This window comes from Melozone crissalis, unplaced genomic scaffold, assembly GCF_028551555.1.
Source record: "Melozone crissalis strain CALT ecotype California unplaced genomic scaffold, PUWL_Pcris_2 ptg000017l_1, whole genome shotgun sequence".
Taxonomy (NCBI): Eukaryota; Metazoa; Chordata; class Aves; order Passeriformes; family Passerellidae; genus Melozone; species Melozone crissalis.
The window spans coordinates 12,739,668-12,752,160 of record NW_026535795.1 but is presented as its reverse complement, the minus strand read 5'-3'; the positions used below and the strand labels follow the sequence as shown (position 1 = coordinate 12,752,160).

Below are 12,493 nucleotides of genomic sequence, written 5' to 3'. Positions count from 1 at the left end.
TGTATGTAAAGACAGACATTTTATCACAACTTGCATTAAACCCCTCTGATGCCTTGCCTGGGAGAGTGGAAATGGCCTGGAAGCTGTTCACCAGCCAGCAGGGAAACAAGCTGAAGGAAAAATGCTCCCAAACCTTGGAAAGCCCTGGAGCCCTCTCAGGGCTGGTGTCTCCAACATGGGCATCTGGCTGTCCCCAGTGTGGCCTCCAAGGAAACATGGGGGTTCCACAGCTAATGAGTACCTGGATTTATTGTGCCTATCCTTTGCATCACACAAAGGGCCTGAGGACAACGGGTTCATTTTGTCACCCCAAGTTTTTGATACACAAATAAACACATTTCCACCTTTTCTTTGCCCATTTAATTTTTTTTCCTTTCTTTTTTTCTACTTAAGGAGAGGGCTGGGCTGCATGCCCAGGGACTCCTCCATATCCTGCCCCCAGCCAGGGAGGCCGCAGTGAGGTCTCCCCAGGGCCTTCTCTCCTCCTGGCTGAGCAACCCCAACTCTCTCAGCCTTTCCTCAGAGCAGAGGGGCTCCAGCCCCTGCAGCATCTCTGGGGCCTCCTCTGCACTCCCTCCAACAGCTCCAGGTGCTTCCCATGGTCACAACCCAGAGCTGGGGCGTGGATGAGCCCGGGAGGGGCTGCCGCTTCATGGGCACCAGGGCGGAATTTTGTGTTATCCCTAGAGAGGAACTAAGCGCACTTGGATGCTGAAGGATAAAATGAAAGGGATGAATGTGCTGGGCAGTCCTGCTGCCAGAGGCAGTTCCTTGTGGAGGCTGAAGAGATCTGGCAGGGGCAGATCCTGGGGCTCCCCTTGTCACAGCCCCCAGTCCAGAGTGGCTGCAATGGGTGGAAGGGCCGGGCCATGGATCCAGGCCCAGCTCAGAGCTCCCTGTGCTGTGGCTCCAGGCCCAGCTCAGAGCTCCCTGTTGTGAGGCTCCAGGCCCAGCTCAGCTCAGCCATGCCCAACCCAGCTCAGAGTTCTCTTGTGCTGTGGGTCCAGGCCCAGCTCAGAGCTCCCTGTGCTCCCACAAGCACAGGCTCCAAATCAAACCCTGCCCATGGGGACACAGCAGCCCTGCCACACTGGCTCCCTGCAGCTGAGGCTTGGTCTGCAGCACCCAGGGGTGCCCACACAGCCCTGATTGTCCCCAAGGCTTCCTGGAGCCTGAGCCCAAGCCAGAGGCCCCGTTACTGAGACTCCCTTCTGCCTCCAGCCCCTCGGGGTGCCCGGGAGCAGGGGGTGCCCACACAGCCCAGCACAGCCTTGGTGGCACTGGGGACACGAGGGAGGAGCCCTGGCTGAGGCTCTGCAGGACCATGCAGGCTCGGCCCTGCTCCCTCATGGGCTCCCATGGGCCAGGGCCCGCTGGGGTTTTGCCCAGCAACTGCAGGGGCAGAGGGATCTCTGTCAGTGGGACCCCCTGCGCACAGGGACCCCTAGCCCCCAGGTGTCCGTGCCAGCATCCCCAGGGACCTCCAGCCCCAGGAACCCAGAGAAAGTGGAAACCCCAACTCTGCAAACGCTGCTTGTTCCCAAAGAACATGCAAAGAGAGCTGAGAAAAACAAGGACAATGTATTTACAGAACAGCACCACCAACAACAAACTACAGAATGTATTTACATTATAAGAATCTTTATGACAACAACAATCTATGAAGTGTATTTACAGTAAAAGGATCTATATAGCAGTCTAAGAAATGTATTTACAGAAGAACCTAACTACAGCTTATAGAACGTATATACAGAAGGGACAGTGTCCATCATCTCTGTCAGTTCTGGAAGAGAGGGAAGCAGCACAGGACCATTCCAGCCTGGCCCTGAGGGCTGTTCCCTGTGCCCCCAGGCTGGCACACGCTGGCACAGTGGCACTCTGCTGCCAGCACTGAGCCCAGCTGGGCTGGAGCCGGGCCCCAGGCGCTGGGATGGGGCTGGTGTGGCCCAGAGCAAGCACAGGACAGGCTGGGGTGGTGTTTGTGCCCCCACAATCCAGAGCCCCCTGGGCACCGTGTCACTGTGCCACCCAGCCCAGCTCCAGCCTGGCAGCAGGAGACCCACCCTGCCTGTGGGCAGGGCATGGCCAGCACTGGCCTGTCCTGTCCTGGGGCTCCATCTTCATCCCAGGATCATGGGCTGCTCCTCATCTTCCTCATTGACCTCCATGTCCTCCATTCTTCCTCCATATCAACCTCCAGCTCCTCAACAAACTCTTCCACATCCACCTCCATTAGGGGCAGGGCATGGCCAGCACCTGCCTGTCCTGCTGTGGGGCTCCATCTTCATCCCAAGATCATGGGCTCTTCCTCATCTTCCTCATTGACCTCCATGTCCTCCATTCTTCCTCCATATCAACCTCCAGCTCCTCAACAAACTCTTCCACATCCACCTCCATTAGGGGCAGGGCATGGCCAGCACCTGCCTGTCCTGCTGTGGGGCTCCATCTTCATCCCAGGATCATGGGCTCCTCCTCATCTTCCTCATCGACCTCCATGTCCTCCATTTCTTCTTCCATATCAACCTCCATCATCTGCTCCAGCTCCTCTACCCCATCAACCTCCATGTCCTCCATTTCTTCCTCCATATCAACCTCCATCATCTCCTCCAGCTCCTCTACCTCATCAACTTCCATGTCCTCCATCTCTTCTTCCATATCAACCTCCATAATCTCCTCCAGCTGCTCTACCTCATCAACTTCCATCTCCTCTGCAGTATCTTCTACATCTACTTCCATACTCTCTTCACTATCCATATCCACTTGCATGTGCTCTTGGGTGTCTCTACCAGGCTATATCAGGAAGATGCCTCAGAGGGAGTCTCTGTTCCACACCAGCACCACTTTGCTCCAGCCTGCCCACGCAGTCAGGGGGTACCCCCCCTCCCTGGAATGGCACTGCACCTTCACTGGGACAGCAGTGCACTTTTTTCATCAGTGATTTGCAGGAAATGAGCTTTGGAAGAGGCAGAGATTGAATTTTCTTGGGATGGGAAATGGTTCTGTTTTGGGAAAGGGAAGCTGAGCAAACTTGCTGCCAGACGTGGTGTTTCCCGGTGGGCAGCTCGTGGGGACTGTCCAGGCTCTGCTGCAGGCAGGGCGTGGTGCTGGGAGCACAGCAACAGGCCAGGCAAAGAGGGAGGTCAGCCCAATCCCTTGGCTTTTCATTTTGTTCCCTACTCAAGAGTAAAATCAAAAGATTTCATGTTTTCTGGGGCGGTAAGAGGCCCTGTCTTGGTGTGGGCAGAGCAGCCTTTCCCTGGGACTTGTCTCTGAGCTCTGTTACACGGTTCCAGTGGCCCTTTGGTGGCCTCCTGCCTGCCCTCCATACCCACCCTGGACTGCTCCCCATCCTCCCAAGGCTTCTCAGCAGCTCCTGGCTGGAAATGCCAGCAGCTGTCAAAGCTTCTGCTCTGCAGAGCTGATTCCCTGGGGACTCTGTCGCTTAGACGAGACCACGAGGAGCAGAGCAGAGTCAATGAGGGCCCTGCTTACTCTCTCTCGGTGGGGAACAGGGTAATTATAAAGTACTACTAAGGAAACTGCAAACCCTGTGGAAGCTGCGGCCCGAGGGCCCGGCGGGGTGGGAGCGGACAGCGGCAGCAGCAGGGTTTGGTGCGGGAGCAGCAGGGTTCGGTGCGGGAGCAGCAGGGTTTGGTGAGGAAGCAGCAGGGTTTGGTGCGGGAGCAGCAGGGTTTGGTGCGGGGCCGGCTCGGCTGTGGGTCCGCAGGCGGAGCGGGCAGGACGGGCCGATCCAGGGGCCGTGGAGCGGAGCTGCGAAGGCAGGAGAAGGCCGGGTGCGGGCCCGGGCTCTGCTCCCTGAGCAAGCGCTGAGCGGGGCTGCAGCGAGGGCAGCGGCTGCGCAGTGGACAGGGCCGGGAGGGCTGCCCCGGGGCTGCCACGGAGCCTCCAGCGGGGCCGGGCCGAACCACCGGGGCTGCCCCGGTGCTGCCGGCCCCGTACTCCGGGCAGGGGCTGCCGGGGAGCTCCTGCCTGCCCGGGGGGAGCGCCTGGAGGAAGCTGCCCGGGAAGGGGCCGAGTTCGGGCACTGCTGGGCCCCGGGCTCGTTGCACTCGTTGCTGTGGGAGCCCGCAGCCCTGCCCTGCCCATCGCCCCCGCCGGGGCTCGGTGCCAGCACCCAGCGCTCCCGCAGCGACCCTGCAGCCACCGCGGGCACCGGCACCCGCAGGCCCCAGCGCAGCACGGCCAGCGCTGGGCCCTCCACAGAAGTCCTAGGGCTACTCCACCGTGAGAGACAGGGATCATAGAATGATCAAATCCTTAAATGGTTTGACTTGGATGAGCCCTAAAGATCATCCCATTCCATGCTGAGCACTCTCCCTGCAGACCAGGTTGCTCAGGGTGCCGTCCAGCCTGATGCTGAATGCTCCCAGGGATGGGGCTTCCACTATTGGTGCCGATCTCTCACCAACCACACTGGAAAAAAAATCATCTTTCTCCCCTCAGTTTTCAGCCATGCCCTTTTCTCCTCTCTCCACAGGCCCTGCTGAACACTGTGTCCCCATCTTTCCTTTGGGCCTTTCCTCAGCTGCTGTGAGGCCTCCCAGGCTCCCTCACTTCACCAACGGCGAGAAGCCCCCTTCCTCCGAGAGTCCTTATGGCTTTTCTCTCCCCGCTGCTCCATGCTAAAATCATCCTTCCATCTCCACAGCAGCTCCTCTCCATGTTTCCATAACCATGCAATAACACAGCCCATCTCCACCAGGCTGCTGGGCGGTTAAATGCAGAGCTGCCTCCATAAATAAATTCCAGAGCAAGCCCTTAGTATGGTTCTGTCCTGGTTTTTTGGACGTTGCTAGAAGAGAACATCACCTGTGGGTGAAGTTGGGATGGTTTGTGGGGTGTGGGAGCAGTGGGTGTCACAGAGAACATCCCAATGGGTGGGAACTGGTCACAGGCAGATTGAAGGAAGCTTTTAAAGGTGAAGACTTAAGTGAGACCTTAAATTGAGAATGAACATCTGGAGATGAAGCCTCAGCTGCAGGGTCAGTGTGTGTGCCCATGCTGAGAAGCCACCACGGATTGTGGATCAGGGATGGGAGCAGTGGGACCTTCACCCTGCCAAAGCCAAAACCTTTGGCTCCAGTTCAAGGCAACAGATTTGAGGCATTTCATGCCCACAGTGTCACCAAACCTCAGAGCCCCAGCAGGGACAGCCCCAGCCCCTCAATGGCCACACAGAAGTGGTGGGAACCCTGTCAACACATGTCCAGCAGAAGCTGCAGCGTCCCTCAGTCTCTATCCCAACGCCCCCATGGCTCTCCCTGAGCTGGAATTGCTGTTTGGTGGGTTGATAAAACAAAAGCACCCCAAACTTTCCAAGCAATAAGGTGAGCCCTGCTGAGGAGCTGAGTTAGGACCTCCTGCCCTTGCTGAGGGATGGTTTGGCAGAGGAGAATAACATCAGGTGAGGGGTGGAAGAGGTGGGTGAGGGAAGATTTGTCACATTCTCTGACAGCAAATGTGACACTGGAGCGAGTCCCTGGGCACAGGGGATGCCCCCACAGCCACCCAGCACTGACAGCCGTGTTCTGGGCAGACGTGTCAGAAGAGCATCCCTGGTCCCCAAAAGCCTCCCAGCCAACCACATGCACACACAGCCCCTCTGCCCTTGTCCTTTATTTTCCAATTTAACTCTGCTCATGTCCCTTGGCTCCTGGCCAGGGGATGTGGAGGGCACCAAGCTCCCTGCAAACAAAAGGAAGTTCTCCAGGACTGTGCTCATGAGATTATATCAGACTTGTCAATATTTGCTCAGGACTGAGGTGGAGTGACTGAACTGAATGAGGCTGAAGAATGATGTCAGGTATTGGATTTGGGAAGTGCTGTGACAGCCCATGGAGGTGCCTGCTGAGGCATCACCAGCTGTTCAACTAAAAACAGCTTTTCCTTTTTATCCCTCTTCTTTATATTTTAACTCTAATTTTGTATTTTAGTTTACATGCCAGGCAGAGCTGCTCCCTGTTGCAATACATAAGAGTGTTTTGCATTTTATCTCTGTGTCGTTGCTGGTCAGGTGGAGCTGACCATCCCTGGGGCATGAGAGGAACAGAGCCAGGAGAGATGCCTGACCCCAGGGACTCTGGCACTGGGAATCTCAGAATCCCTTAGGTTGGAACAGACCCCCGAGATCATCGAGTCCAGCCATGAACCCGGCCTTGCCAAACCCAGCCCTAAGCAGAAAACCCAGCCTGGATCTGTGTGAGCTGTCCCCACACTCAGCACCAGCCCCAGCCTGGGTTGGGACACCCCATCCCGCTGCCCGTGACAGAGGGTGGCAGCTCCCGGTGTCACCTCCAGGGACAGGGGCTGGGCTGTCCTCCTGCCGGGGCTGAGGCACTTGGGGACCCCAGCATTGTCACCTTCTCCCCCCGCACTGGAGCTGGTTCAGCACCCTGATGGAGGGAAACCCATCCCGGCATTGCCCTCTGCTGGCAAATCCCTCTCGGATGAGCTTTTCCTCCGCTGTGCTCTCCCAAAATATCCTGGGGAGCAGCTGCGCTGGCTCTGGATGTGCATCTGGGCACCCACAGCGTCCCCAAATCCCGGCTGGTGGCACCAGCGGCCTCAGCTGGAGGGATTGGGTGAGGAGGATCTTCCCTGGGGCTTGGAGCAGGGTCAGGAAAGCAGCTCTGGAGTGACCAGAAACAGAGACTAGAGCCCTTCTGGGCTGAGCCTTCCCTTGGGGAAAAGGGAGCCTGAAATTTAAGTGGGAGAAAGTGCTTTTATTAAAAGCTGGCAGCTAGTGACTCCATCACAGCAGGGAAATATTTAATTTAAAGTTTCACGGTGCTCAGGTGAGAAACACAGAGTGGTTTGTTGGGAGATGGTTTTCCAGAGAAGTGGGATGCTGGGTGATGAGCCATTGTTATTTAGGGTATGGGTGACCTTGTCAGGCTGGCCTCAGCAGGGTCACCTATGCCCCATCACCTTTGTCCCCTCAGGTGAATGTCGGGGGCTGGCAGAGCACCCCGGGTCAGGCCCTGCATTCAGGACAAGTGCCTTGTGCCCAGTAGCTGGGGTTAGTTACCCCCGAATGTCAGGGGAAGAGCCAGGAACGGTGGGCAGGAGCCTCTGCTGTGCCAAGTCTGTCTGTCTGTCCAGAAAGGCAGCTTTGCCTCCAAGTGTTCGAGTGGGAAATTGCAGGGACCGGCCCGCGCTCCGGCATGGCTTGGAGGGGTTTGTGTGTCTCTGCAGCGGATGGAGAGGGGGATATTGGGCAGGAATCCTTCCTGTGAGGGTGGGCAGGCCTGGCACAGGGTGCCCTGGCACTGGGGCTGCCCCTGGATCCCTGGCAGTGCCCAAGGCCGGGCTGGGAGCAGCCTGGGACAGTGGAAGGTGTCCCTGTCATGACAGGGGGTGGAATGGGATGATCTTTAAGGTCCCTTCCCAGACAAATCCGAGGATTCTGCAGGCACAGCAGAGAGGATGGGCCAAGGCAGGGCAGCAGGACAAGCTTTTGGGTTGTGTCTCTGCTGGACAGCTCAGCCTAAACCCCACTGGTTCCTGGGACATTTGAGATCCTGAAGCCAGAAAGCCCCAGAAGCCTCAATTCTACCTCATCCCAAAGCCATCTCTTCCCTAATGCCCACAGGGGAGTCCCAGGAGCTGCAGAGGTTTTGGAAAGCTCACTGTGGATGGGGAAGTTCTGCCCAAGCCCGGCACTTCATGTCCCTGTTCTGCTGAGCAAACCCCTTTGAAACCTCCTCCCATCACACACAGAGTAGGACGAGGCCAGAGCAGGGGAACAGTTCAGCAAAGGAGAACCCCAAGGACAGCAGGAGAATCCCAAGGACGGCAGGAGAACCCCAAGGACAGTAGGAAAACCCCAAGAACGGCAGGAGAACCCCAAGGGCAGCAGGAGAACCCCCAAGGACAGCAGGAGATCCCCAAGGATGGCAGGAGAACCCCAAGAACAGCAGGAGAACTCCAAGGACAGCAAGAGAACTTTAGGGATGGCAGGAGAACCCCAAGGACAGGAGGAGAACCCCAAGAACAGCAGGAGAACCCCAGGGATGGCAGGAGAACCCAAAGGACAGCAGGAGGGTGACATGAGGCAGCCCCAGACCCAGCTGGATCCACCCCTCCTTCACTCCCAAGGGACAGCCAGCTCTGGCCACAGCTCTGAGGTGACAGAGAGGAGGTCACCAGGTTCCCACAGCACAGACAAGGAAAGGGAAACCTCTGATAATGCCCTAAAACGTGGCCTCAGAATCCTGTCAGCTGAGCAGACTGGGAGATGTCCAGCTGAGCTGAAGGCCTGGAGCCAGGGGAGGGAGGAAGGGCAGGAAGAGGAGGGAGGGAAGGAGGGAGGAAGGGATGGGGCTGGGCTGGTGAGAGCCACAAGATTTGGAAAGCATCACTTTGATTTAATGGGCCTTGATGTTTGAAAATGAAGTTGAGAGTTCTTTTCTTTGCCACAGGGCTGAGCAGCCAGCAGGATTTAGAAGGGCAAGAGCTTTCCAGATGAGCCGTGCAATTTTGTAATAAGAACCAAAATAATGATAAAAATAATGAGCAGGGGAGGGAGGGAGCGCTGGGCTCATCCAAATGTTAACCTGAGGGTCCTCTCAGCAGCACCCTAATAAAGGGATTAACCTGCTCTATTAATTAGTGGTGTTACATCTCTCCAGTGGGAATAAACTCATCCTTACAGGCTAATTCTATAAACACGCTGCACACAGGGACTTCAGTGAGCCCAGTGCTTTTAATGAAAGGAATGAGATTTAAACACAAATGAGATTTAAACACACACCTCTCTGCAAAGGGATTAGAGTGGCCCCTGCTGTTGGCATCTGTGGGGCTGGTCATGATAACCCAAAAGGGTGAGAGGCAATGGGGGCACCCCAGAGTGGGGAGTCCATCCCAGAGGAGCTGTGGGGGGATGGAACCCCCTGGAGAACCCACAGCCATTGCAGCCAAGGGGGTGCCCAGCCCTCTCTGCTGTTTGGGTGCCCAGAGTGACAGAGGTGTCCCCAGCAGCCCAGGATGTGGCCCTGGGGCTGTGCCTGGGGGTGGAGGAGCTGCAGCATCACCGGAGTGCCCTGTGGGGTTTTGGGGTGGGGTTTAGCAGAGGGGGCAGGTGTGAGGCAGAGGGAGCAGCAGGAGAGAGGCACAAGGAGCTTAGTCCAGGCTGTGAGCTCCAGGCCACCAGCTCTGTCCCTCCAGAGCAAGCACAGGACACCTGCAGGACTCCAAAGCTTGAGGGTCTAGTGAGGACTGGGAAAACTGGGAGCAGATGGAACCAGGCAGTAACTTGGGTGAGACAGAGCCAGGGAGCTGGGATGTGCTGCTGTGAGAGCAGCAGCAGGGCTGGGTTGGCAGTCAAACTGGCCCCAGAGCAGGAGCAGGACCCAAGGGTGAGATGTCACAGGAAGGGGGAATGTGACACAGGGGAAGGCACCTGATTTATGGCACTGAGCTCTCACTCACAGGAATGCCATGGCCTGTGTGTTGCTCCAGGGGACACTTCCCTGCAGGGAGAGCACACAGGGATCTATCTGATGGCATTGTATGGAGAAGCTGTGCTGTCCCTCAAATGCTTCAAGTACCAAATTGTAGATGACAGATTTTAGTGAGGACATTCCCCTCAGTGCATGCTGAGAGGCTCCCTGGCATCTCCTGTACCCACCTGCTTCCATGTGAGGCCAAAGGCTCTCCAGAGAGCTCTCAGCTCCTCAGAACCCCCTACTAACCCACTACTAACCCATTACTAACCCACACACACATTAACAACTCACCAGTGAAGCAACTGAACAGCAATTTGCCTCCCCAGTGGCTGATGGAGCCCCCCATTCCCTACTCTTTAACATTGCACTGAAGTTCAATGTCTGTGCCTCAGAACAGGCCCAGAAGAGCAGGAGAGGCCCACAGGAGATCCATTTATCCACCTGGGAAGGGGAAGATCCAGCTGGATCCAGTCTGACAGAGACTAAAGATTCAGTCTGACAGGGCAGTACTGAGCAGAGCCATGGATTGCCATTGTCCTGGAGGGAACAGTGCCCCAGCTGCTGCAGCCCCAGGGGAGATGTCTGCTCAGGTTTATTTACTCTCAGGTTTATTTATCCTGCTTTATCCACCTCACCTCAGCCTCTCTGGCCCAGCTTTTCCAAGTGTTGTGTGAGTGTTCACCCTGTTCCAAAGGTACAAACACAGATCCTAAGTGTCAGTGGCCTCTGAGCCTTGAGCAGCCATCAAGGAGGGATCTCCTTCCTATTCCCCTGACCCAAATGTGCAGCACAAATCCAAAACCCTTCCCTGTCCCTCCCAGGGCTCTGCTTCCCTTGGATCCCATGCAAATGCCATGTCCTGGCTTCTCCAGCTGCACAACAGCCACTCTGTGCTGAAAGAATTCCAAGGGAAAAGCAGGGATGAAACCCTTCAGCCCAGTCTGTATTTTCATGGAATTCCTGAATGGTTTGGGTTGGAAGAGGCCTAAAAGCCCATCCAGTGCCACCCCTGCCAGGGCAGGGACACCTTCCACTGTCCCAGGCTGCTCCAAGCCCTGTCCAGCCTGGCCTTGGGCACTGCCAGGGAATCCAGGGGCAGCCCCAGCTTTTCACTCTGCTTTAAATGAATCATTCTCACACACACATACAGCAGTGACAATCCTTTCCACCTTCCCCAGAGGAAAAACCAAGGATTTTCCCTAAACTGAAAACACCTGGATCCCAGATTTCTGCTTGCCTCCCTTGACAGCTCCACAAGAAAACACTGGCACAGCTGAACTTGAGTTGTTGGGGGCAAGTGAATTGAGCTGAGTTTGCCAGCAGAACTGGAGTGGCTTTGCCAGGAAAAGGGACACTGAGTGGCACTGAGTGGCACCCACAGGAACTGCTGGCACAGCTGCTCCCTCCTGCACTGCCCCACGGTGCTCAGAGGTTCTGAGGGCAGAACTTTCAGGGAAGTTTTGCCCTCAGAACCTCTGAGCAAGGCAGAAAATGCTCCCTGTAAACATCCAGCTGTTCACTAAGGCAGGAATAAGGAATTCAGGGAAACCCAAAGCAGAAAGGTGTCCTGTGAAACTGAAGGAATAAGAACCATCCCATCAGTGATTAAAAGGATGAAGGAAGAAGAGGCTGTAGGAGCTGAGGTTGTCATCCCTCAGAGTAACCAGAAGCCCAACACACACTCCCTGCTGCATCTCTCCTGTGCTGGGGTACAGCTGAGTGAACAGCAAAGCTTAAAAATGAAATGTTACAGGGACAGCTTAGTGCCTTATAGCTGACCAATCCCTGAACAAGTACTAAAAAAAATACTTAAGAATTAAAATATGTAAGAAAGCTTTTACAAAAAATATACATTAAAAATATATATTATTATATATAACATATATAAAAATATATAATATATAAATATATATAATATTTAAATATTTTAATATATTTAAAATATATATTAAAATATATAAGAATGCTTTTACAAAAACATATATTAAAATATATATTATATATAAATATATAATTATATAATATATAATAATAGATAATAATATATATAATAAGATATAATATATAAATATATAATAATATAATTATTAAATAATATATAAATATATAATAAATATATTTAAAATATATATCATGATATATTTTAATATATATTAAAATATATATTAAAATATATGAGAGCTTTTACAAAAAGTAACTAAACAAAAAATGTAAGAGTTAAATCAAATAACATATTAACACTTGTTTACTTTACTTACTTACTTTTGCAATACAGATATACCTATAAATCAACCAAAAAGGAATGTTTAAGTTACTTTAACCAAATAACAAACTCAGACACATATGTTTAACCAATTCAAGGCCAGACCAACTCTTCAGGACCTGTTTAGTCACTGTATCAGAGCCAATCAAGGAGTGGCCAACACCCAATGGTAACAATGATTTGGATAAAGCTACTAATGAGATAAATCCCATCACCAGTGCCAGGGGCATCACTGGCCCTGCTCCCAGCTCCCACATCAGGACAATGCACAGCATGAGTGGGGCTGCTGGGCTGGGTTTTCCCCTCCCAGCTCCACCTGAATGCTCATGCTGGGACATTTCACTGCGTTTTCGCTGCTCCCTGGAATTCCCAGAATAAAACAGAGCTGCTTTAACAACATCTATTAGCACAGTGCACAGCAGAGGTGATTTCCATGATGAAAAACAAAGCCAAGGGCCCCAGTTCTGTCCCTAACCTTTTGCTTTGAACTTAATTCAGCTGATTTCTCCTTGGAGTGGGGATTTTCACACAGAACAGAATCCCAGGGTCACTGAGGTTGGAAAAGATCTCCGAAGTCACTGAGCCCAACCTGTGACTGATCCCCACCTTGTCACCAGCCCAGAGCACTGAGTGCCACATCCAGGTGTTCCCTGACTATCTCCAGGGATGGGGACTCCACCACTTTCCTGGACAGCCCCTTCCAAAGCCTGACAACCCCTTCCATGAAGAAATTCCTCCTGATGTCCAACCTGAACCTCCCTTG

The 12,493-nt window shown here is 53.9% G+C and overlaps 1 protein-coding gene across 1 annotated transcript in view; it reads right to left on the bottom strand.

Moving 5' to 3' along the window:
* The window catches only part of LOC128936175 (perilipin-3-like), a 55,383-nt gene extending 50,741 nt beyond the window's left edge, over positions 1-4,642 (bottom strand). The window contains exons 1-5 of the mRNA XM_054274925.1: positions 4,581-4,642; positions 4,047-4,235; positions 3,748-3,990; positions 3,029-3,104; positions 2,689-2,790 (exon numbers count right to left, since the gene is read on the bottom strand). Of these exons, the coding sequence (XP_054130900.1) occupies positions 2,689-2,790; positions 3,029-3,104; positions 3,748-3,990; positions 4,047-4,235; positions 4,581-4,642 (672 nt within the window). The remainder of the gene's footprint in view (positions 1-2,688; positions 2,791-3,028; positions 3,105-3,747; positions 3,991-4,046; positions 4,236-4,580) is intronic.
* Positions 4,643-12,493: the final 7,851 nt, after the last annotated feature.